This window comes from Panthera pardus, unplaced genomic scaffold, assembly GCF_024362965.1.
Source record: "Panthera pardus isolate Hobbes unplaced genomic scaffold, ASM2436296v1 HiC_scaffold_17, whole genome shotgun sequence".
Classification (NCBI taxonomy): Eukaryota; Metazoa; Chordata; class Mammalia; order Carnivora; family Felidae; genus Panthera; species Panthera pardus.
This window is the reverse complement of record NW_026526732.1, coordinates 96,284,711-96,311,038: the sequence shown is the minus strand read 5'-3', so window position 1 is coordinate 96,311,038 and position 26,328 is coordinate 96,284,711. Positions and strand designations below refer to the sequence as shown.

Genomic DNA, 26,328 nt, shown 5'->3' with positions numbered 1-26,328 from the left:
TGATACCCTATGTCTTTTAGTTGGCGCATTTAATCCATTTACATTCAGTGTTATTATAGAAAGATATGGGTTTAGAGTCATTGTGATGTCTGTATGTTTTATGCTTGTAGTGATGTCTCTGGTACTTTGTCTCACAGGATCCCCCTTAGGATCTCTTGTAGGGCTGGTTTCGTGGTGACAAATTCCTTCAGTTTTTGTTTGTTTGGGAAGACCTTTATCTCTCCTTCTATTCTAAATGACAGACTTGCTGGATAAAGGATTCTCGGCTGCATATTTTTTCTGTTTAGCACACTGTAGATATCGTGCCAAGCCTTTCTGGCCTGCCAAGTTTCAAAGGAGAGATCAGTCACGAGTCTTATAGGTCTCCCTTTATATGTGAGGGCACGTTTATCCCTTGCTGCTTTCAGAATTTTCTCTTTATCCTTGTATTTTGCCAGTTTCACTATGCTATTTCGCGCAGAAGATCGATTCAAGTTACGTCTGAAGGGAGTTCTCTGTGCCTCTTGGATTTCAATGCCTTTTTCCTTCCCCAGTTCAGGGAAGTTCTCAGCTATAATTTGTTCAAGTACCCCTTCAGCACCCTTCCCTCTCTCTTCCTCCTCTGGGATACCAATTATGCGTATATTATTTTTTTTTAGTGTATCACTTTGTTCTCTAATTTTCCCCTCATACTCCTGGATTTTTTTATCTCTCTTTCTTTCAGCTTCCTCTTTCTCCATAACTTTATCTTCTAGTTCACCTATTCTCTCCTCTGCCTCTTCAAGCCGAGCCATCGTGGATTCCATTTTGTTTTGCATTTCGTTTAAAGCGTTTTTCAACTCCTCGTGACTGTTCCTTAGTCCCTCGATCTTTGTGGCAAGAGATTCTCTGCTGTCCTGTATACTGTTTTCAAGCCCAGCGATTAATTTTATGACTATTATTCTAAATTCACTTTCTGTTATATTATTTAAATCCTTTTTGATCAGTTCATTAGCTGTTGTTATTTCCTGGAGATTCTTCTGAGGGGAATTCTTCCGTTTGGTCATTTTGGAGAGTCCCTGGCGTGGTGAGGACCTGCAGTGCACTTCCCCTGTGCTGTGGTGTATAACTGGAGTTAGTGGGCGGGGCCGCAGTCGGACCCGATGTCTGCCCCCAGCCCACTGCTGGGGCCACAGTCAGACTGGTGTGTGCCTTCTCTTCCCCTCTCCTAGGGGCGGGATTCACTGTGGGGTGGCGTGTCCCGTCTGGGCTACTTGCACACTGCCAGGCTTGTGTTGCTGGGGATCTGGCGTATTAGCTGGGGTGGGTAGGCAAGGTGCACGGGGGCTGGAGGGGCAGGCTTAGCTCGCTTCTCCTTAGGTGATCCGCTTCAGGAGGAGCCCTGTGGCAGCGGGAGGGAGTCAGATCCGCTGCCGGAGGTTTGGCTCCGCAGAAGCACAGAGTTGGGTGTTTGCGCGGAGCGAGCAAGTTCTCTGGCAGGAACTGGTTCCCTTTGGGATTTTGGCTGGGGGATGGGCGGGGGAGATGGTGCTGGCGCCTTTGTTCCCCGCCAAGCTGAGCTCTGCCGTCCGGGGCTCAGCAGCTCTCCCTCCCTTTGTCCTCCAGCCTTCCCGCTTTCCGAGCAGAGCTGTTAACTTATGACCTCCCAGACGCTAAGTCGCGCTTGCTGTCGGAACACAGTCTGTCCGGCCCCTCCGCTTTTGCCAGCCAGACTCGGGGGCTCTGCTTGGCCGGCGAGCCGCCCCTCCGCCCCGGCTCCCTCCCGCCAGTCCGTGGAGCGCGCACCGCCTCGCCGCCCTTCCTACCCTCTTCCGTGGGCCTCTAGTCTGCGCTTGACTCCGGAGACTCCCTTCTGCTAATCCTCTGGCGGTTTTCTGGGTTCTTTAGGCAGGTGTAGGTGGAATCTAAGTGATCGGCAGGACGCGCTGTGAGCCCCGCGTCCTCCTACGCCGCCATCTTCCGGAACCCCTCCCACGGGGTCTCTTAAGGAATCTGCCCCACAGCTCCCTCCCCTGTGTAAAGGATTCCATGAGCAAACTGAGACTCTCAGAAAATGTACAAATAAAACCTAACCCCCATTTGAGAAACAGAGAAAGAAAAGTCAGTGAAAACCAGATAAACTTTTGATTATTATATTGCTTGCATCCTCTTGCCCTCAATAAACAAATTCCTTTTCTATTTCCTCAAAAAAGTAATAATAGTAAAATAAAAATAAAATTTTAGCCATGAGTCAGGTGTGATGATGCAAAACTTACTAGTTTATAAAAAAGCAGTTGAATCCAAATCATATTTCTGACAGATGGTATAATTTAAGGTTACCTGCTCAGATGCCTAAAGCTTTTATTCATTTGTAAAGAAGACTTTTAAGATTTTCATAGACTTTGTTTTCAAATAGTCCTCCCCCCCCCCCTTTTTTATCTTCTGATAAAAATTCCTCCCTGAAGTTTGCATTTTGAAGAGATAGCCTACGTAGGAGTTACTGAGCAGATGTAGAAGATGTAGTATTTTGAAGAGATAGCCTACATAGGAGTTACTGAGAAGATAGTAGTAGAACATTTGCATTTCAAGGACCCAGGGAAAGAATGAATGTCCTTCTAAGCAGGGCTTTTGTTTCCTGAATTCAGAATTTTACAGTACTTAACCAGCCTTCTGAGATGAATAAGGGTTTTGGTATTGACAGAAAGGATAAGTGGCTTTGAATTGCTTCTAGAGCTGCATTTTCTGTCCTGGTAAAGACCCAGTTCATATGAAAAGAACAGTTCTTAATTCTTCAGTGAGTCAGTAGCAACCTGAATTCAAAGGCTTTACACACTCATGCAACTACATTATCTTCAATTTGCTTGTTTTTACCAAGGAGAATATCTTCAATGAAGATGGAAATCAAAAGAATTCTTTATTCCAGATTTAGAGCTCTGTTTTTGGGATATTTGTCTTTACCTCTGGGTAGCTTAGGTGACAAGGCCTAGAAGTTCCTGTCAGGCTTTAAATATCAGCTTTCAGTTTGCCTATCTCTGTCAGTAGAGCTACTTTAAAAAATCCTTTCAGAATCTTGTCAGCTTTTAGCCAGACAGACAGGAAATACTTCTGGCAAAGTGAAACAACTCTATGGATACAAGACATGTCCCCAAAGAGGGTACAAAGGATACAACCCTCCCAAGATCCAGAGCCATTCCCAAAGATAGTCGAAAGAAAAGAAAGACTTTCACAATTCCCCTCAGGGTCTGCATGTGGTGAGGCCCAAACTGCAAATGGAGTGGTACCATCATTTCTGTCTTACCATATTTGGGGGGCCCCTAACCTGACATGCCAAGCCAAGTCATCAGAACACAAAATGAGACATACAAGAAGGAAATAGTTGTCTGTGAGAGAGAAAGGATCAATAACCAGTGGGTCTGGATTTGGAAAGGAAGGGACAATGTGAAATTTTACCTTCTCTCAGCTGAGTACTACAGATAGAGATCCAGGAGAGCTGACTTTGTTAAGATTTTTCACCTTTCACTGGCTTTTGCCAGTTTTCCCAGGATCTCATCTGTAGGTTCCAGAGTGAGTGGGTTTCAGAGTGTAGGTCCAATATTGGCATGATTTTCCCTTAATTTTCATTTATTCTTGGCTATTTAATGGAATAATTTGTAGCAATTTGCAAGAGAATTCCTAGAGCCCTATCAACTCTGAGAGGGGCCTATATGAGGACCCTCCAAGAGTAAATATGGTGGCATCTGTAAAGTCACTAACTTGGTGGACTTTCTCTTATGGTTGTATGACAGTCTTTTCAGAATGGGAAGGCAGTTCAGATAGAAGATTAGTAGTAGACTCTGAGTACTCAGGTAAAGGAGGATCGAGGGGAGTAGTAGAAGTCACATCAGCCTTAGTCTTGTAAGTGCCTCTTAAGTCTTTTCATTAGCCTTTTACACTGAATCATTCAATGAACCTGTTTTTGAATCTTATAGCCTTTTCGAGGCTTCTGCATACCAGTTCAAATGGGTATCCTAATTGTTTGATTTGGGAACTCTTGCTTTCAAGTGCACTTCTTGTTCCCTGTAAAGGCGTTTTAATTCTAGGTTGTCTTAATAAGATTTTGCCATTTTTATAGATATGTGCAGCTTCTAGGACCACAGTTTTTAGATATAAAATAAGCAGTTGTGCCAGATGGTAGTATACTCATTTTTTTTGAAATATGAGGATTCCATTTCTTTAATTAGGCCTTTGGTTTCTTGGAGCCAAGTTAATGCCTGAAAAGGGATATGCCGCTAGGTTGGGGATTTAGGGTGTTTTACAATGTACCTCGTTGCATAGAATTTTTTTTGAGGTTGGCAGGTGACCTAGTGTCAATCTAACCCATTCCATGATCAGTTTATCCTAGTATGGGAGTCTTAGAGTTAGGTGTCAAGGACTCTAATACAGCTTTTAAGCGCTTGATCCATGCCTACCAATTTTGCAACTTTGGCTTCTGTGACTTCCATTAACAGCAGATCTGTTAATCATTTTACCTCATGTGCACATTAACAGAAACCAGTAGTAACCAAGGAAATGGACTGTGCATATCAGCAGTAACCAAAGAGAGAGTACTGTGGACTGGCCAAGAAAAGGCCTTAGGTATGTACCACTAGCAGTTTCCAAAGTGGAACTAGAGACTGAACCATCATACTGCAGCAAATGGGGACCATGGACTGAACCAAGGGCAAGGAACTCCGATTTTAGATGTAATCATCTGCCAGCTCAAGCCTACCTGCTAAATAAACCCTTGACTGGGACTGTGGACTAACCATGGACTAAGGACTGGCTCTCTGTTAGAGCCTCCTGTCAGTCTAGATTGACCCATTAATCCTGGGCTGGAAAGCCATTTAGATCAGGAGCGTGCAACACAAAGAGAGTGGAGCTCAGAACCAAGAGGAACTTACCCATGTCCCTCAGAAACAGTGAGAAAGACCTAGAACCCAAAGGTTCATGGGCCTCAACTCTCACGTTTCTTATTCCCGAAGCCATCAGAAGTTTCTGGGTTCCACTCCTTCCATCAGCCTGTTGAACAAATATCAACTAAGTACATTTTTATAGATCTTACTGGCTTTATTCAATGATTGATGAATTGGGCAGCACCCAATCTAGTAGATAGAAGATCCAAGGAACTGTTCTATTCTAGGTTTTTTGTTTGTGGTTGCCATGAGGTTCATATATAACAATCAGCAGTTTTAAGTTGATGGTTACTTATGTTCAAATGCATTTTAAAAACATTACACCCCCCCCCCCGCCATGTTGTATGTTTTTTGAAGTCCTACTTTACAACTTTTTATTTTGTGTTTTCCTTAAGTAATAGTTACAGATATAGTTGATTTGCTATTTTTGGTTTTTAACTTTCATCCTAGCTTTATAAAGTGGTTAATCAACTACCTTTTCTACACATTAGCTTTTACCAGTGAGATTCTTTCTTTCTGTCTTTCTCTTTCTTTCTTTAAAAGGTGAAAGATTTATTCGATCTGAAGAGAAACCAGAGTATTGAGATTTTTTTTTTCTTTCATAAGTTTCTTCTAGTTACAGCCTTTTGTTTTCTGTTTAAAGGAGTCTTTTTAACATTGTAAGGCTGGTTTTGTGATGATGAACTCCTTTAACTTTTGTTTGTCTGGGAAACTATCTCTCCTTCAATTATGAAACATAACCTTGCCGAATAGAGTATTCTTTGTTGTAGGTTTTTTCCTTTTAGCACTTTGAATATATCATGCCACCTCCTTCTGGCTTGCTCATTTTTTGCTGAAAAATTAGTGGATAGTCATATGGGGGTTTTCTGGTATAAAACTAGTTGCTTTCCTCTTGCTGCTTTCAAGATTCTCTCTTTATCTTTAATTTTTGACACTTTAACAATTATGTGTCTTGATGCAGACCTCTGGGTTCTTTGTCTTGTTTGGGGCTCGCCATGATTCCTGAACCTGGATGTCTTTCCTTCTCCAGATTAGGGAAGTTTTCAGCTATTATTTCTTCAAATAAATATTCTGCTCCTTTCTTTCTTTTCCTTTTTGTACGTAAGTGAATTAGTACACTTGATGTTCCAGAGGTCCCTGAAATTATCCTCATTTTTTTTTAATGTTTTTTCTCTTTGCTATTGAGTTTAGATAATTTTCTCTACTCTCTTTAAGGTTGCTGATCTACTCTGCATCCTGTAATCTTCTTTTGATTCCCTCTACTTTTCATTTGTTATTATATTCTTTAGCTCTGATTTTTTTTTCTTTCTTTGTTGAAATTGTCACTTTGTTCATCCACTCTTGGGTTCAGTGAGCATCCTTATGACCATTACTTTGCACTCTATCAGGTAGATTGCTTATCTCCCCATCATTGTCAGTGTTGTTCTTTTTTAAGGTTTTACCTTGTTTTTTTTATTTGGAACATATTCTTCTGTCTCTTCATTTTGCCTGATTCTGTCTTGTTACTGTGTATAATATAGAACAGCTGAGTCTCCCATTCTTAAAGGAGTAGCCTTATGTAGAAAGTGTCTTTTGGGACCCATAAGCACAGTCCCCTCAATCAGCAGAAGCATGCACACCAGGGGTATACCCTGTATGGGCTGCATGTACCCTCTTGTTGTAGGGTCGGTCATGGCTGCTGCAGGCATACTGATGGGTAGGGCTGCCACTAGGGGCAGGAGTTGTTTCCAGGCTGACACCACCCACTGGGAGGTGTGATGGGAATGGGGGCCACTTTGGCGGTGCATCTGTTGGGGTGGGCAGGTTTGTAGGGGAATGCTGGGGCAAGGTGAGCAGTGCTATGTTGATCAGAGTACCAAAAGTGGTGCCTGTCAGCACTTCCAATCCAGATAAAATTCCTATAGATTCCTTCACCTCTGGCACATGCCTAAAATTAGCCAGTAAATCTCCTTCATGTATGGCCAAAGTGCTTGCTTTTCAGATTGCTGCCTCTGTGTGGGTTTGTGGAGCAAGTGATTTTGTGTGCACACTTTTCTTTTCCTGTAACCCCCTGACTCTCCCAAAGTTAAGCCCCACTGATTTTCAAAGCCCTAAGTTATGTGGATGTGTCTTTTCAGCACAGGTCCCCAGATCCGGAGTAGCTAAAATGGGGCTTGAACCCCTCACTCCTCAGAGACCTTTGCATTGGTGATATCCCTCCCACGTGTGGGCCCTGACCAAACTGTGCCTCTGCCTCCCCTCACCATCTCGATGTGACTTTTTCTTATATCATTAGTTGTGGAAAGCTGTTCTGCTATTCATCAGGTTGTTTTCAGAGAGAGCTGTTCTATATGTAGTTGCAGTTTTGGTGTGTTTGTGGGATGAGGTGAGACAGTATCCTCTTGCTCCACCATCTTGATCAAGAATCTCTGTGATTGGGGCACCTGGGTGGCTCGGTCGGTTAAACGTCCAACTTCAGCCCAGGTCACAATCTCACAGCTTGTGAGTTCAAGCCCTACATTGGGCTCTGTGTTAACAGCAGAGGTTAGCCTGCTTCAGATTCTGTCTCCATCTCTCTCTGCCCCTCCCACTCTCACGCTATTGTCTCTGTCTCTCAAAAATAAATAAATATTTTTTAAAATTAAAAACAAGAATCTCTGTGATTGATTTTTTTAGCACTTGAAATGTGGCTGGTCCAAATCAAGATGTACCACTGAAGGCAGTGGTGTATTGGTAAACCAGCTAGTGGAGGGGTCGGGTAGGAGAGCCTTGATTTATGTCATTTGTTGGTTTCTGTTAATGTAAGTACTTCTGTTGTGGCCAATTTTAAACTACCAAAGTGATGTCAAAACCCTGACTTGGAAAGTCATAATGCACAATTGATTCTCAGAAGCCAATGTGAGTCAGCTCTAGTATAACACTTAAAGGATAAAATATATACCAGGTTTCAAAAATTTAAGTAAAAAAGCATTATAAAATATCTCAGAAATATTTTTATATTAATTACATGTCGAAATGACAATGAACTATTAATTCAAATAAGTTAAAATTAATTTGATTTGTTTCTACCTTTATTTTTATTTTTTTAATGTTTATTTGTGAGAGAGAAAGAAAGAGAAAGAATCTGAAGCAGGATCCAGGCTCTGAGCTGTCAGTACAGAGCCTCATGTGGGGCTCGAACTCACGGACCATGAAATCATGACCTGAGCTGAAGTCAGATGCTCAACCAACTGAGCCACCCAGGCAACGCTTATTTTTATTTTTTTAATGTTTATTTATTTGGGGGGGACAAAGAGACAGAGTGCAGGCCGGGGAGGGGCAGAGAGAGAGGGAGACACAGAATCTGAAGCAGGCTCCAGGCTCTGAGCTGTCAGCACAGAGTCCGATGTGGGGCTTAAATCCATGAAGCGCGGGATCATGACCTGGGCCGAAGTGGGATGCCTAAGCAACTGAGAGACCCAGGCACGCACCCCTGTTGCTACCTTTTTAATTATAGTTAGAAAGTTTAAAATTATAGATGTCATTCATTATATTTCTGTTGGAGAACAATGCTCTAAATAGTTACATGGGACTACTGAGCCTTTGGGACTAAGTATTAGAGTGATTAGTTTCTATTTCCCTATCATAATTTAATATTTGCTTCTAGCATACAATTGTATTTGACCAATTAAAACTGATGTTCAAGCAGGTTCTGTACCACCAGTACAGAGCCCAATGCAGGGCTCAAACTCACGAACTATGAAATCGATTAGCTCATATGCTCAAATAGATCGAAGTCAAATGCTCAACCCAGGTGTTCCAATAATTATTTTAAAAGCAAATCTAATTGGTGCTTTCAAGAAACTAAATAGTGATACTAAAATTATGAAATATGTAAAGATGTATGCTCTTTTTACTTTTTGAGAGGTAGGTTAACCTTTCATTTTCCTAGTACAAGCGTTCTCAAGTTAGTGACCATCTTAAATCTAAAACTGACAAATGCCTTTTAATGAAGAAATCTTTCAAAATGGACAGCTTAAGAAACAGAAGTAACACTATGTCAAGAAGATTTTATGGCAAAGATAAACTTCAGTGACTCCTTACTCAATGTTCATATAAATCTGAACTACCTAAAACTCCTATGATTTTCTTAGGTAAGGAGTACTTGTCAATAGATAGTATTCAGTCTGTCCATTACTTTATGAACAGTAACTGCTTCGAAGAGCAGCTTTTCTGTCTATTTCATCTCTAGGAGCATCTCTTGATTTATGAGAACAGTACTTAGATTGCTGCACTTAGCTTTGCTTTTCTTATAGTTGTAGTTGAAGATGTGTGCATTGTTCTTGGTATATCTTAGAACTACATTAAGGAAAAGTTTGGAAGTTGAGCATTAGAATTGGGGTGAGGAGGATGTGATTGCATTTTTGGCTTTATCACAAAAATCATTGAATATCTAAAATATATTTCTGTATATATCCTTCCTTTTTTTATAGATTGAAAATAAATGGTCATTTGTGCAATTTTTTTGTTTTTGTTTTTTTAATGTTTATATATTTTGAGAGAGTGTGTGAGCTGGGGAGGGACAGAGAGAGAGGGAGAGAGTCCCAAGGGGGGATTGGAACACTGGACTTGAGCTCACAAACTGTGAGATCATGCTGAGCTGAAATCAAGAGTCAGATGCTTAACTGATTGAGCCACCCAGGCACCCTGAAAATAAATGGTCATTTGAAGATTATTTAATATTGTTCAATATGTTTCAAAGGAAAAATCACTTCAAAAGTCAAATAACATTTGCCACTGTTAGCCAAACCTATTGAAGTTTACTTTTATTAAAATTGCATTAAAATAGAAGACATAGTTTTTCTTTAAAGGAAATTTAGTACCCTGTTTATAATTATTTCTATTTCTAGAATTATTTTATTTGTTCATTACATGAAAATTATACCTATAGAGGAATTTCAGTAGCATATGATGCTGTCACTTATGATACTTATAATAAAATCTAGTCTGTCTACCTGTAGACATAACTGTTCACCTAGCTTAATTCTATTTCATGATCCATTTTATAGAGTATTCTCCCAGAGCCTTCCTCCCCTTTTTTAAGAGAAGCAAACTTAAAGAATACAAAAAATTAACTAACCTTACTTTATATAGCAAGTGTTAGAAAGTCTTAGTCTGCTTAGCTTTAAGCCATTTCAGACTTCTTGGTATTGTTTCCCATCAGCTTACAGTGTATTTCATGTTGTTTTCTGTTTCTGATCTTTATTTATATATATGCATATGGATGTATGTAAACCTGTATGCATATGTGTATGTAAAATATTATATATATGCAAATTTACATATATTTTTCTCTTAATCCTGTAGTCCTTGGACAGACCTTTAAGTGACAGATTTTACTTTCTGTTTCAATATCATGTCTGATATGATACATTTCTTTTTATAAGTAAGATATTTGAAAATAACTACTAAATTGGTATAAATATTTTCATCATTTCCATAAAGATCATAGGACATAGGGATTCTGGACTGACTTGCGTTTATATTAGGCACAAAAATAGAATACTTAAGCACAGTTTTAATTAGTGAGTCGTGGGATTGATTTTGGCAGTACTTTTGTCCATGTTGCTGAGTAGACTTTACATATATGTTCTCATTTGTCCTCCTTCTTCCCTTTTCTCTTTCTTCTCATTCCCTTCCTCCCCTTATTCCAAGTTCACTTAGTCGTTGATGTTCCCTTAAAGCTTAAATCCTTTAACCCAAATGTTAGTATTAAACTGCACTAAGGAATTCAGTATTTTGGGTGGCAGTTTAATAGCTTCTCAAGAATCCTTTTTGGGTACCTATTTTTAATGATTCAAAACTTTATTCAAATATAGTAAGTTAAAAGACAATGAGAAATTTTCAATATTAGCATTTTTATATTGTACAAAAAAACATAATAGGGAGTAATATGATTACCAAATTTGAGTGTCATACACCTTCCAGAAAGCCTCACTTCTATTTAGTAGTTGGCTGATTTGTGAGAATATTTCAGGATTTATGAATTGTGGCATAGTACATTTTCCAATTGAGGAGGTTCACACTTTTAATAAGATTCTCATGGCTTCTCAAAGATCTAAGAAATAGCTATCATCATTCTTTTTCTAATGTGTTTGCATATATATGCACACATGAAGACATTTAGAGAGCAGATAAGTACAATAACTAGAACAGTATACATAGTAGCTTATTATCATTATTATTATTCACATTTTTCCATCCCTCTTCCTGCAAAAACTAACAAGCAAAAAATAATTGGACTGTGTTACAGATTGGTTCACTGTGCTGATTGGTGTGCAGGAGGTTCATTGGGGAGTTCTCTCAGGATCCATATCTGTCAGGGAGTGAAGACAGGCTTGAGCAGAAGGAGAAGGTGGTCTTTAGTTGATCCTTCAGGGAACTCTGAGGCTGGATGACCCTGCAGAGGTGTCCCTAATTGGAGCAAGGGCTGTTGGCCTTTCTATCACTGCACCAACCAGTCACTGGATCTGGCTGCTCTCCGGAAGGAAACAGCACCTTGAGCAAAATGGCTTTCCTCAGCCTCACCTGAGAGGGACTTCTGCCGCAGGCTGGCAGTCATGAACACTCTCTGACCCTGGAAAAATGTGTGTCCTTGTTCTGAGGAGAGGGGATGTACACAGCATACCACAGAGTCCACTACATAATCTCCACGGAATGTGAAGGAAACACTGGATGTTCAAGCCAGAAATCAGGAAAATATTCAAGGCTCCTTTCTGTTTTTAAGTGTTACTGGATCTGTTCGCTCTTTTGTCTCTGTCTTCCGTAACCTAGGATGTCATGTCACTTTAATTCCTAATTTTCAGTCTCTCTTTCCCCCAAAAGCCCTTCAGACGATGCCAAAGTAATCTTTCTAATATACTTTAATTTCTGCCCATCCTTAAACACTTTGCTGTCCAGTTTCTCTGCCTCCTTTGCATGTTATTCCCTGTGTCTGGGTTGTCCTTACCCTTTTCTTTATCTTGGTAACTATTACTCATTTATTATAATTTCACTCAGTAGGGCCCTCCTCTGGAAGTTTCAATCACTTTTCCTCCCTTTCCTCCTCTGTAACATCCTGCTTATTGTTTGCCCTCCCCTCTAGACTCATTGTGACTTTATCCTCCCTGGGAGCAGAAATGGTGTCTGTCTTCTGAATAAAACCAGTCTCTAACTACAGTGCCTGGAATTCATTATAGGAGCTTAATGAATGTGGGCTGAATGAATGGAGTAAGCAAATGAATGACTCACTCAATCAGTTCATAGTCTGAAAGCTTATTTGAGAGGCGTTGGCAGAGGCCTGTCTGTGTTTGCATATATTAGCGTTTGCCTGCATGTGTAAAACTATATATAGCAATGGCAGATTTCTACATTTGGATTCAAGTTAATGTGATAGATTATTTTCATTCTTTTCTCCAGAGTGTCTTCAGATGTGACTAGAGAAACCTCTCAAGCTCTGTTAACACCTTGTGGAAGAACTAAATTAGTAATTTTTTTGCTGTGGTCTACACACACCGCCCCCCCCCCTCCCCCCCCCCCCCCCCCCCCGTCCCAGACAAAGTTAGAAAGAAATGTAAAGCAACTAATTGAAACAGTTCTAGTAACAGTGCTCTAAGACTGATTTAAATAGAAGTAAGTTGCCTTGGTGAGGAAAGACATTTTATTACTCAATAAACATTTACTGAGCACTTGACATGTCACTGAGTTTTCAGTATGTTCAAATCTGGAAATAGAATGATTAAGAAACTATTTTAGAGCTTTTAGTCTAATGGTGCCAAAAGGCATAATTCACTATAATAAAGTGTGATAAGTGCTTTAATAAAAATACATTTAAAGTGCCAGCTGGAGAATCAGAGGGCGGGATCTGCTGAGAGAGAGGTGTGAACTCAGGGAATGCTTCCTGTAGGAAGTGGTCATTACATTGCTTTTGAAAATTGAGTAGGAGTTTCCCCAGTGGAGGGAAGTGAGGCTTATGAGGCAAAAGGAACAGCATTCATTCAACATGAATAAATAATAACAAGGTGATGACTATATTCCAGTTACTGTTCAAGGCACAAGACCTCTGCCTTTATGGAGCTGCTGTTCTAGTAGGGGAGACAGTGAACAAATTAAGTGTGGTAAGAGGAACCTAGCCAAGACCAGGAAATAGCATAAGACTTGGGGAGGTGAGCCTATGTAGACAAGGTTGTCAGGGTGTGTTTTGAGGAGCCCTAGTCCTGGGAGAGCTATGGAACAAGTTCTGGAGACAAATTACTCTGAAGAACACTATCCTGTTAAGTCCTGCTATAAAGAAACTTAGATAATTCTTATTGGAACCAAACCAAAAAAGGCATTAGGTGAAAAAACCCTCTGAGTCATTAGAATTTTGTGAGCTAAAATTCCAAAGAATACACTGTGGGAGGACCTGGACTAGAGCGTAAGGACCCCAGTGACCAGGCAGAGCAGGAGAGGGGCCCAAAGAAGGAGACTTGGGGCCTGATGAACAAGGCCTTTTGGACCATAATGAATTTGTGACCCGTTTTCGGCTGGAAACCAGCAATGCCAGGATTAGATTTGATTTTAGAAAAGTTAATATGGTGGCAGTTTGGAAGCTGTCTTGAGTGAGGAAAGAATAAGTCAAGAAGCTTTTCAATAAAAAAGAGAATGATTACAGCCTGAACAATGGGGAGGAAAGGGTATGTTTTTAGAGACATTTGGAGGTGGAATAGATTCAGTCAGATAACTGTGTTTATAGAAAATGAAGAGTGAGTCAGAAAAATTCTTGGCATGTAATGTTTTAAATGAGTGAAAGTACATCTTCAAGAGAGGGAAACTTGCCCCTGATCTGCCAATAAATGAAGGTCACAGCAGAGATGTAAGGTGGCGGCTGCCTAAGCTATGCTGAGTGTGTAAGAAATAGGAGCAAAGTAATATGTTCAAAAGTGTTCCAGACTCTGCATCTGTACCACATTTTCTTTCACCTTTGAAATAAAGGATGGTTAGAGATGAAGTGGAAAAATATCAGCAGGTCTACTTTCAAAAGGTTGAGCTTTTTACAAAGAAACAAGCTTGTTATCACTTTTAAATAAGACAGAATATGACCTTGAATTAGAGACAGATTAACTGCATGTCTAATTGGTGAGCTCAGCACACCTAGCTGTGCAGCACCTGACTCACCAAAGCCAAGGACAGGCAGGTGGCTATGTTCTGCTGCCAGGAAATCATCTGGACCTCACTGGCAGGCTCTGAAGCAAAGGGCATAGAGGAAGCTACAGATGGCAGGGAATAGTAGAGAGCATTAGGAAGAAAGAAGGAAGTGTGGCTCAAAGTTATAAAATGTTATGTACATTTCTGTTTTAAATTTTTTTCTATATTTCTAGTGTGTGTGTGCGTATGTAAATAGAAAGGTTTCCCATCAGTATTTTGTATATCCTATGTTTGTCAACTAGCTGTGATATATTACCAATGAAATAAGGAAAACATCACCTAATATGCTCCTTCCTCCTCTACTGGAAGGGTATCTTGGGTAGCCACTGTATTAGAATTCAAAACAAATAAACAAAAAATTCAAAACGAAAATAATTATTAGCCCTGAGGATGAAGAGGTAGATGAAGTGTTATTCTTCATGGTGGGCTTTGGTCAGCTGTTAAAAAATAATTAAAAATAAAAAGCAAAGTTAAAGAATATTAATTACCAAAATCTAGTTTGATGTCACTACTCTTATTTTTTTCTGAGCCTTTTGGTCACTGATGAATTAGAACAATAAATGGATTGTTATGCTTGACATTTTGTACTTTATTCTGGAAATATTGGCATTAAAAACCAAAAGTAAAATTTCCATTTGATCAATAGTCTTAAATCTTCATAGAAATTTTTCTTTAAACAATTTTGTATTTTCGGGATACCTGGGTGGCTCAGTGGGTTAAGTGTCTGACTCTTGATATCTGCTCAGGTTGTGATCTTGCAGTCATGAGATCGAGCCCCGTGTTGGGCTCCACATTGAGCATGGAGCCTACTTGGGATTCTCTCCTCCCCTCTCCCTTCTGCCCCCTCCCCCCCTCCTGCTCACTTGCATGCACACTCACATGTGCACACACACTTTCTATCTCTCAAATAACTTAAAAAAATGTTTGTATTTTCAAAGGAGCCTTATTTGATATGATTATTCAAATTCTTCGGTTACATTTTTCTAAAGCAGAGTTAGAAAAACTTCTAGCCAGGGTGCCTGGATGGCTCAGTTGATTGAGCTTCTGACTTTGGCTCAGGTCATCTCACAGTTCATGAGTTCAAGCCCCATGTTGGGCTCTGTGCTGAGAGCTCAGACCCTGGAGCCTTCTTTGAATTCTGGGTGTGTGTCTGTCTCTCTGCCACCCTCTGCTTGCACTCTGTCTCTCAAAAATGAATAAACGTTAAAAAAAGAAAAAAAAACTTCTAGCTTCGTCATCAGAATTGACACTTATTTTGGCATATACCAGAGGAAATCATGGTGTGCTCTTGCTCTTCCAAAATGGAATTTGAAACACCTTTTGTGAGCTATGGGTTATACTTTGGTGTTTACAGGCCACGTAAATAGTAAGCTGTGATCTCCATTTCATTTACCCCATTCCTCTGGCTTTCTACATTTTTCTTCTACCTGGTTCTTTCATTTTCCTGTTTGTTTCTTTTTGTCTCCTCCTCACATTTCTTCATCTCATTTAGTTTCCCTCACCTGTTTTATTTCTGACCCTCTTCTCTGGCCAGTCCCTGCCTGCTGAACTGGAACCTTATGGAGCTATCCCTCTAAGAAGAGCAAAGGCCAATTTAGGAGGATGGAGGTTTGACCCTTCAGAAGATATCTGGCTGAATGAACATTGCCAAAAAAGTACTGTTGACTAACTACATCTTCATTCTGGCTTCTTTACAGAATTTCATTTTCCTTTTTATTTTTTATTTTTTTAAGTTTGTTTATTTTTGAGAGAAAGCAAGCCCGCGTGTACAAGTGGGGTAGGGGCAGAGAGAGAGGGAGGCACAGAATCCAAAGCAGGCCCCAGGCTCCAAGCTATCTGCACAGAGCCCAACGCAGGTCTTGAACTCAACAAACCGTGAGATCATGACCTGAGCCAAAGTCAATCGCTTAACCAAGCCAGCCTCCCACAGAATTTCATTTTCTTTAAAAAAATTTAATGTCATATTATATATGGTTCCAACACAAAAAATATGTATAAATAAGCACAATATGAAATAACTCCCCATATGCCTCCCCTACCCCCAAAGCATATTTTAAAAAAAAAAAAAAAAAGGACAAGATTAGGTAGGTAAGTTCAAAATTAACACTATAAAAATATTACCACAGCCAATATTTCTTCATTCTTGAAAGCATCAAAGAAAAATTTTTAGTTTCAAAGAAAAGCACACCACTTTTGGTTAAACCCTAGGTCTTTTTCAGGTTCACAGTAGTCTGGCTATCAATCAAGCATATATGTCCATTGGCCTGGGACATGGGCTCTTCTGTTAGAACTCAGCATTTTTTAAAAAGTGATTACTTGAATTATACCTACACACAAAATTTAAACTCTAAATGAGCCCAACCATTGCTGAGACCCTGAATTCTAAAGAATAAAGAAGGGTCAGTAACCACTGTCATCGTGCATGCCAACCATCACTGCTTAACCATCCCTGTCCAGCCTTTGTGACTTAGCAGTGAGCATTTTCAGCATCTGTACATTAACATATAAGTGGTCCACCTTCAGAAAAGCAAAGAATCTTTCCAAGGACATGTAAAACATGTTATGAGAACTTAGCTTCTGACCTATAATTCTTTTCTACAGTCTATCTCAGGCATCTGTCCTTAGATTTTGGTGGTTTTTTGGTCAAGTTTCTGTCTTTGCTTCTATTTCACAAACTGATTTTAGTATATTGCTGATACCTCAGTTCTCTTTTCTTTTGATTTTTAGCTTTGTATTTCCTGCCTTGGAGTCATCCAACCCATTGACAAATTATACCAGTACCATCCTCAACATACCTGTAGACTATCTTAGTATAGCATTTGCTAGTGAGGTTTGTATCAGAAAAATTAAAGAAAATTGGGTGCAGAAAAAGCCCCAAGTTGCATTCCATATAGAAATGTTAGAACACTCTTAAATACAGAGAACAAACTGAGAGTTGCTGGAGGGGGTTGGGGGGGGGGGGCGGGAATGGGCTAAATGGGCAAGGGGCATTAAGGAGGACACTTGTTGGGATGAGCACTGAGTGTTATATGTAGGGGATGAATCACTGGATTCTGCTCCTGAAATCATTATTGCACTATATACTAACTAACTTGGATGTAAGTTAAAAAAATAATAAATATATTATTTTTAAAAAATGGTAGAACATCATAATCACTTGTGAATATTTTGAAGTCCACAGAGTGGGTGTGCATCTAAGATGTTGCCTGACAGAGATTTCAGGTGTCCTACTCACTGGCTATTGTATGAGAAGTATCTATTTGTTAACTCATATTGTTTAGTGACTAGTAAGTGGCATTTTTGGTATTCTACATTTATTTTACATGATAGTTTGTTACTTACATTTTGCATTTTACTGAGTTTTAATTTTTTAATTTTTTTTAATGTTTATTTTGAGAGAAAGAGAGAGTGTGAGCACGTGAGGGGCAGAGAGAGAGACAGACAGACAGAGACAGAGACAGAACCCCAAACAGGTTCTAGGCTTTGAGCTGTTGGCACAGAGCCTGATGCAGGGCTCAAACCCAACGGACCACAAGATCATGACCTGAGCCAATGTCAGCCACTCAACTGACTGAGCCACCCAGGTATCCCTGCATTTTACTGAGTTTTTAGACTACTTAGTTTTATTTAGGAAATCAGTCAAAGTGGGAAAGTGTTGAGTGATAGGTAATGAATTACTCTAAAACATCAGGGAATAGGTTCCTATTGAGCATTTTTGTGCAGAACAGCTGTTTTTCAAAAATGGTTATGGCCAGTAAGTGGGAAATGTGACCACTTGTAACCACTACTCTTACCAGCCTGGCCAAAGCCTGTACCATCTGTTCCCTGGATTCTTGTAATGAGCTCCCTATTTCTGTCCCTACTCCCTCTAGTTTGTTTCCATCATATCATGCAGAATAATCCTGTTAACAGTGTCAGGTCATGCCAGTCCTATGCCAAGAAAATTGCAGTAGCTCCCCATTTTACTCAGAGAAAAAAACCAAACTTCATTCATTGGTCCATAACATCCTTCTCTTTCTTTTTTCTCCTCCTGTATATGTATAATCTAGATCATAATGTGAAATTAAAGTATATATGTTTATTAGTTACTGGGTTTTTTGAGTTAATGTTTCACTTATTCCCCTTAAAGAAAAAATCATAAATTGCATAGGATTTTTTAATTCTTCCCACAGTAAACGGCACTCACTAGATAGATACCCCTATTTTAAGGGGATATATTTCTTCATCTCTGAAATGAAGGTAATACCTATAAATAATATCTAATTGTCTCAAAGCAGTCTTTCTCTTGGTTTTCTTCTAGTAGTTCATATATTGTCCTCACATCTCCATTACTGTGGAGGGTTTTCTTTCTCCTTCTCTAGAACCTCTCTTTAGGTCTTTCTTTGAATAGCTTTTTTGGGCAATGAAAAGCACTCTATTGTCTTTTTTCCCCCCTATTACACCTTTACATATGTGTAGAAACCTTCATTCACCCTAAATAGGCTGTGACATCAGTAAAGTTACTTAGGGATTGATGATGGTTGAATGATTTATTTCTGGATTTGCAAGAAATTTTCAAGTAACAATTCATTGTAGAAAAATAAAGCAAAAAGTGAAAGGAAAACTAAATGATTTTTGTTAAGAGCATTCTCTCGGAGTGGAGCAGGGTGGAGGGGAAGGGTTGATCTGTGATTAATCCAAATTTAATTTTAATGGAACCTAAAATTTCAAAATACATAAGCTTTTCTCCTTCTTTGGCTTATGTGTCCATTTTCTTTAACATATATCACCCAACTATTTTTTATTTTTAATTTTTTATATTTATTTTTTAAAGTAGGCTCCCTGCCCATCATGGGGCTTGAACTCACAACCCTGAACTTACAATCAAGAGTCACATGCCCTACTGACTGAGCCAGCTAGGCTTCCCCAACTAGATATTTTTTAAATCTTGGGGCACCTGATTGGTTCAGTCGGTAAAGTGTCCGACTCGGTTTTAGCTCAGGTCATAATCTCACGGTTCATGAGTTCGAGCCCCATGTCAGGCTTTGCACTGACAGTGCAGAGCCTGCTTGAGATTGTCTCCCTCTCTCTGTGCCACTCCCTCTAAATAAATAAACTTAATTTAAAAAAATTTTTTTAATTAAAAAAAAATGTTTCCCAAATATATATATTAGAATGTTTGTATATAATGTTACATATTTACTTTCCAAGGAAGATATTTAAATATATGTATATAAGCTCATATATATTTAAATATATATATCTTAAGAATATGTATATACATAGAATATGATGTTGGATTTATTGTTGTGTTTTTACATAAAAGAGCTTTGTTATATACCACACAATTGAGCTTTTTATTTCTGTGAATTCATTTCTCTTCAGGTAATTTACGGTATCATTTAAATTTAACTAAAGTTTGAAGGCTTTGCTTCTCCAAAATTGTAGTTCACATATATTCCTTCATGGTATCATTGATGTTTGCAAATAATCAGTTATAAGTTCATCTCAACACAATTTGAATATCTGTATGTAAAAACATTGGAGAATATGAACTCAGTGTTAAAATTACTTTGAAAACTTTGTTGCTTGCTTCAGTTTTAAAACTTTATAGCCATTGATTTTAAATTGATTTATTTTTCATTTCTGCTCTAATGAATTGGAGAAAAATGGACAGGTCAAATAGGATCCTGGGTGCTGTGGTTGGTTGGCATTTATATAGGTCTTTCATAAAGGATTTAATAAAAGGTGACCTGAAATGCAGAAATGTAATCTATAAGACAATCAAAGAAAACAGTTCTTTTAAGCACACTGTCAGTATTGTATGATTCCTGCTCTGTAACTGTAATAATTTTGTGTGTTTGTCGAAAGATGTAAGCTATATTCAATAATGAGGATAGCAGGAATTTGAGACTTCATGTACATTTCTGTTGTCACAGGAAGGTCAGCCTTTTGAAAAGGGATAGAAATGAACATTTCTCCAGAATTACATTTCCCTTCATTTTAGGCTATCTCTTAATTCCAGCATTTTTACTGTGTTTGATAAATAGGCCAAATATATATTTTATTTATTTGGCAGGGGAGGTAGTGAAACTTTACAAATTTCAACTGGCATTGCACTTGGCTGATAAGAATGGGAGTTTGTACCGCTCTGAAGAGATTACATGAAGTAGAATTGGAAAGCAAATTGTATTTACAAAAGATAGGATGATGTTCCTAATAGGTGTTCAGAATAGACTATTCACTCTCATATTCTGCTGAGCTTTACTAGAAATAACTTCATTTCAAAAAAAGAACAAATCTGATTGAAGGTAAAAGCGTTCCCTCTCCACAGACACTCTTCCAAAGGACTTACATTAAATTTTCCTGATGGGCACACAGCTGTATTTTGAGCTGTATCTGTATAAAACTGTAATGTGGAAAATAAAAATCTAAATAGTACACCTGATTGCTTCATGCACCAATCATTTAGATTACTAGATTTATATCTATAATTTTGGAAGAGAAGTTGCAAGGTGATGTTCTGACAATAACTGTCAAAGTCCTAATACTAGGATCTGTTTTCATCTTGTTGTCAAGGTAAAGTTATTGAAATTCACAGTTGGTAGGTCACAAAGATCACTTACTATCTCTTGTCATCTGTAGCTTAATGCTGACCTAAGCGGCTGGTGTATAATGTCAAAATTATCACGGTGCCCAGGCTGCAGAAGTACAACATGCTACATGATTTAATGCATTTCCTGTCTGGAATAAAGATTATGAAAAGGCCAACAACCATGAGCTACAGTGGTTTAGAGAGACTTAGTTTCTAATTTTGCTTTCTCCTTTTCCCATTCATTTTAGATTTTGGATTTAGTAAAAGGGACACATTACCAAGTAGCCTGTCAGAAGTACTTCGAGATGACACATAATGTAAGTACATTTTTAAACTTTATGGCCTAATCCTTTGTTTTGTTGTTATTCTGTGTTTCATTCAGGGTTTTTAGTTGCAGCTCCAGCTATTTTCACCAGAAAGGGATTTATCACATGGTATTAGGTAACTTATAAAATTGATAGAGGGGCCAGAGAATTAATCTAGGAATCTACAGACCCAGAAATACTGTAACAAGGAGAAGCTACACAATGAGAAAACCTTATTCTACTATAGCTGCCACCCACCATTTCACGTCTAGGGATGAGACCGAGGGCCAGTAAACTTTTTTAGGAAAGTGCCAGATTGTAAAAATTTTAGGCCGTATTGTCCATATGGTCTCTGTCAAACTGCTCATCTCTGCTTTTGTAGTCCAGAGCAGCCATAGATCATATATAAAGGAATGAGCATGACTGTGTTCTCGTAGAACTTTATTTACCAAAACAGATAGTGGGCTGGATTTGACCAACGGCCTTAGGTAGCCAAATCTTGGAGTAGCTGTAGAACAGTTGCCCTAGGTGCCTAGGAAAACCAGAGGCTTTTGCCATCTTCCCTGTAGAAAATCTGTTTTACTTCTGGCTGCCACCTCATGTTCCTCTTATTTCCCATATCTCATATTTACCTGCATGGCTGAACTTTAGTTACATGTAAGACCCCTGACTGCAAGGGACTCAAGGAAATGTGTTTGGTTTTTATCTTGTTAGCCTCTTTTGCCATGCTTCTATAGTACAGTCATACGTTGGAGATATTACGGGTTCGGCTCCAGACCATCATGATAAAGTGAGCTGAATGCATTTTTTGGTTTCCCAGTATAGATACCAGTTATGTTTCCATTATACTGTAGTCTGTTAAGTGTGTAGTAGCATTATGACAGGTATTAATAGGTATTTTTGCATACCTTAATTAAAAAATACTTTATGGCTAAAAAATAGTAACCACGATCTGAGCTTTCAACAAGTTATAACTTTTTACTGGTGGAGGTTCCTCCCTCCATGTTGATGGCTGCTGACTGTTCAGGGTGGTAGTTGCTGAAGGCTGGGGTGGCTGTGGTTGGTTTTAAAAATAAGACAACAGAGAAGTTTGCCGTATCAACTTAACTTCCTTTCATGGATGATTTCTCTATAGCATGCGATGCTGTTTGGTAGCATTTTGCCCACAGTAGAACATCTTTCAAAATTGGAGTTTGTCCTCTCAAACCCTGCTGCTGCTTCCTCAACTAAATTTATGTCATGTTCTAAATCTTTTGTTGTCATTTCAACAATCCTCCCAACATCTTCACCAGGAGTACATTCCATATCATGAAACCACTTTCTGTGCTCATCCATAAGAAGACTCTTTTGTCTACGTTGAAAATCTGTTGGTTTAGTGTAGTTCCTTCATTTGTTACCTTATCTAGATCTTCTGGACAACCTGCAGCAGGTTCTGTATTAACACTTGGCTGCTTCACCTTGCATTTTGAGGTTACAGAGACTGCTGCTTTCCTTAAACTTCATGAACCAACCGACCTCTGCTAGCTTCACACTTTTCCTCTATAGCTTCCTCACTTCTCTCAGCCTTCATGAAATTGAAGAGAGTTAGGGCCTGGCTCTGGATTAGCTTTGGCTTAAGGGAATCTTGTGGCTGGTGTGTCTTCTGTCCAAACCACGAAAACTTCCTCCATATCAGCAATAGGGCTGTTTTGCTGTCTTATCATTTGTGTGATCACTGGGGTAGTACTTTTAATTTCCTACAAGAACTTTTCCTTTGCATTCACAACTTGGCTAACTGGCACAAGAAGCCTAGCTTTTGGCCTATTTCAGCTTTCAACATGCCTTCCTCAATAAGCTTAATCATTTCTGGCTTTTGATTTAAAGTAAGAGATTTGTGGCTCTTCCTTTCACTTGAATACTGAGAGGCCATTGTAGGGTTCTTACTTGGCTTAATTTCAGTATTGCTGTGTCTCAGGGAATAGGCAGGCTGGAGGAAAGAGAGACAGGAGAATGGCCAGTCAGTGGAGGAGTCAGAACACATACAACATTTATCAGTTTAAGTTTGGCATCTTATATGGGCATGGTTTCTGATGCCACAACACGATTACAGTAGTAACATCAAAGATCACCATAACAAAAATAACGAAGTTTGAAATACTGTAAGAATTATCAAAATGTGACAGAGACATACAGTGAGCAAGTACTGCTGGAAAAATGCCGATAGACTCCCTCAACTGCAGGGTTGCCACAAACCTTCAATTTGTAGAAAACACAATATCTGGGAAATGCAATAAAACAAAATATGCCTATATAAGAAGACCTACTAGTAGGTTCTGAAATGTGTAAAGCAAGGGTCACAACTCAGAGGCCTACAGAGGTTAGGCAAATAACCCAAAAAAGTGAAGGTAGAGGTATCGGGGTGACTCAGTCATTTAAGTGTCTGACTCTTGATTTCTGCTCAGGTCATGACCTCAGCGTTGTAAGATCAGGCCCTTCATCAGGCTCTGTGCTGGGTATAGAGTCTGCTTAAGATGCTCTCTCTCTCTCTCTCTCTCTCTCACTTTAAAAAAAAAAAACTGTGAAGGTGGCTGAGATTAACACCAGAGAGTATGGGAGGCACCATGGTGTGCTGATGAATTCACATCCTGTTAGGGGCATTCACATTGACAAGTTTGAAGACTGTATACAAGTCAGTAGAATACATCTGCAGGTGAAATGCAGCTCACTGACCCCCTGTTTGCAACTGCTGGTCTTGATCATGGCTCCCTAACCTAGGACAGACATCCAACTTCCTGAGACATTTTTTTCTGCGAATGTATATGTGCATTTTTTCGGAGTCTGTTGTTTATCAGGTTTCAAAGGGATTCATCCGTGACCCTCCCCCAAAAGATGTTGCATTCACTGAATTCATCATCAGCTACCATGCTATGCTTTTTATAATCATTTTTATTTTTCCTATTTAGTTTTTATGGAATATTTTTTATATTTTGGTTATATAATAACAGAATCTCTTATAGTATAAAATATTTCATAGGAAAAGTATATCCTATAATATTACCAATAATGAATACAGTACTGTAACCGGCATCTGTAGAACCCTTAACACATGCCCAATACAGCACTAAGTACTTTGACCATATTAGCTCTTTTGATGCACAATACAGTACTACAGTGAGGTACTATTTTTATTCCCGTTTATGAATAAAGTTTAGAGAAGGTGAGCAACCTGTGTAAGGTCCTACTGCTTATAAGAGATGGACTAAGTAAGTCATTAAAGCTTATGAGCCTGACCATGACTGTGTGCTTCTATAGAATCTGATACTGTACCTGTAATAATGACTGTGAGGGTCACTAGCATTTTCTTGTCTACATTTATGATCCAACTATCATAGTTTATGTTAAGGAAAAAAAAAACCTGAAAACCAACAATTCTACATGACTTGCCCAAGGTACCATAATTTGTAAATAGGAGATCCGGAGCCAGAACCATCCCCACCACTGTCTGCTGTGGGTCTTCCCCTTCTTTCTATTACACCTAACTGTTGAAAATATTACTGTTATTTACCACCATAAAGACTTTGTTTTCACAAAATTTAAAAGACAAAATAAACCTCACTTAAATAGAAACAAGCACAAATTCTCATTAGTTTTAGCAGTCTAGGAATCTCACCTGGTAACCCACATTTGTTTGATATTTTCCACACCAGTTTTGAATTAACCTTTTTCTTAGAGACCATATTCCTTAATTTGCCTACTCAGCTTGAGAGTTCTTAATTATTTGTGGATTCTCTTTAATAAGACGCCTCAGAACTTCCACAAATTAAGGTCTGTCATTCAACTTCTTTCCTTTTTTTAAAATAAGATGTGAAAATTAGATTTAAACACTGAGTTTGTGACATAATCACAAAAAATAAGAAGAAATTTTCTAGTCCCAGATCTGCTTTTGTAGTATCTACTGAGTATTCTTTTCTTACAGGAATATTACTGCTATGGGCAATTTAAAAACTTGCCTTAGATTAGTGAAGATATTGAAAAGATGTATGTCTAAATCCTCCCACATATAACTTAAGCCACATAAAAATCAATGGAATAAACAGGCTGTTTGAATTCGCTAGATGTCTCATTATAGATTTTTAGTTGTGAATATCTATTATTTTTTCTCATTAAATTAAAACTAGAATCCATTTTTATTGTCAGTTTTCTGCCATCCTGCCTGCCTCCCCACTTAACAAAAATTTTTAAAGCTACATTTATTTTCCTGAGGATTTTGCGATCAAACTCATTTTAACGAAAGTTTTGAAAATGAACCAGTTAATTGATACCATTTACAGCCGCACTATGATAGTTCCATATGGCTTTTTTGGTATTACCAGCTGCCTCATTATAAGCTGTCATTGCAAAATCTCTTGATTAAAACCCAAACATCCCATAGGTAAAACAATATTGCTTCCATTCCTTCAAAATCTACATTTGCTGTGGCAGAAATATGAGACCTATGTTTGTGTGAAGGTCATCGTGTGCAGAACATGTTGATTCCAAGCAAATGTTTGAGAGAGATTCTGTTAGTAGATGTCAAAATCTGGGCTGCTTGAAATCTGTTTTCCTCAGTGTTTTTTAGGGAGCAATGTTTTATACTGTGGTCTGTTTTTTGCTTTTGGTATGCTCCGTGTGTAAATGAAAACACTCGGCCTTGTGTGGATTAATCTCCGAATTGTAATTGAAAATAATTTCTTTAGCAAACTGAGTCATTCTTGATACTTATTTTCCAAATAGCCGAGCATTTTTTTCCCACCATATAAATCTTTGCAGAAATCTTATTAAATTCTATCACATTTGCCTGCAATCTTGAACAGGATATACCAAATAGAATTAAGCTCTTTTATAATAATTCAGGGTCATTATTATGGATATCAATTAGAGTACTGGACTAGAAGCCATCATCTTGTCTCTCGCTTGGATCACAGTAGTAGCTTCCTAACTCATTTCCCACTGTCTACAACACATGCACCATTCCAGGTCTTTACCCTCCACACAGCTGTTGGGATGATCTTTAAAACAGAGGAACATGATTATTTTAGTAAACTGCTTTAAAAAAAAAAAAAACCTTAAATGGCTTCCCAATTGCTCTGAAGATGAAATCCAAAATTTATAATGTAGCCTATAAAGGTGTCCAACCCATTTCCTTCTTCCTGGATGCCAACTACACTGATCTTATTTCATATCCCTTACAGTACTTTGAGACTACTAAGCTAATATGGCAGAATGAAAATGTATCACAGAATTTCCCTTTCTCACTAGTGAACACAATGTACAAAACATAAAAAATGACCCACCCAAAGGAAAACATCACCAATAGCAGCCAATTAAGAAAAACGGCAAGGAAAGAAACAAAAATTCT

General features: G+C 38.7%; 1 protein-coding gene across 1 annotated transcript in view; it reads left to right on the top strand.

Annotated features, from left to right (window-relative positions):
• Positions 1-26,328, top strand: part of PRIM2 (DNA primase subunit 2) — a 353,134-nt gene that overhangs the window by 321,598 nt on the left and 5,208 nt on the right. The window contains exon 13 of the mRNA XM_019457515.2: positions 20,895-20,963. Coding sequence (XP_019313060.1) covers positions 20,895-20,963 — 69 coding nt within the window. The remainder of the gene's footprint in view (positions 1-20,894; positions 20,964-26,328) is intronic.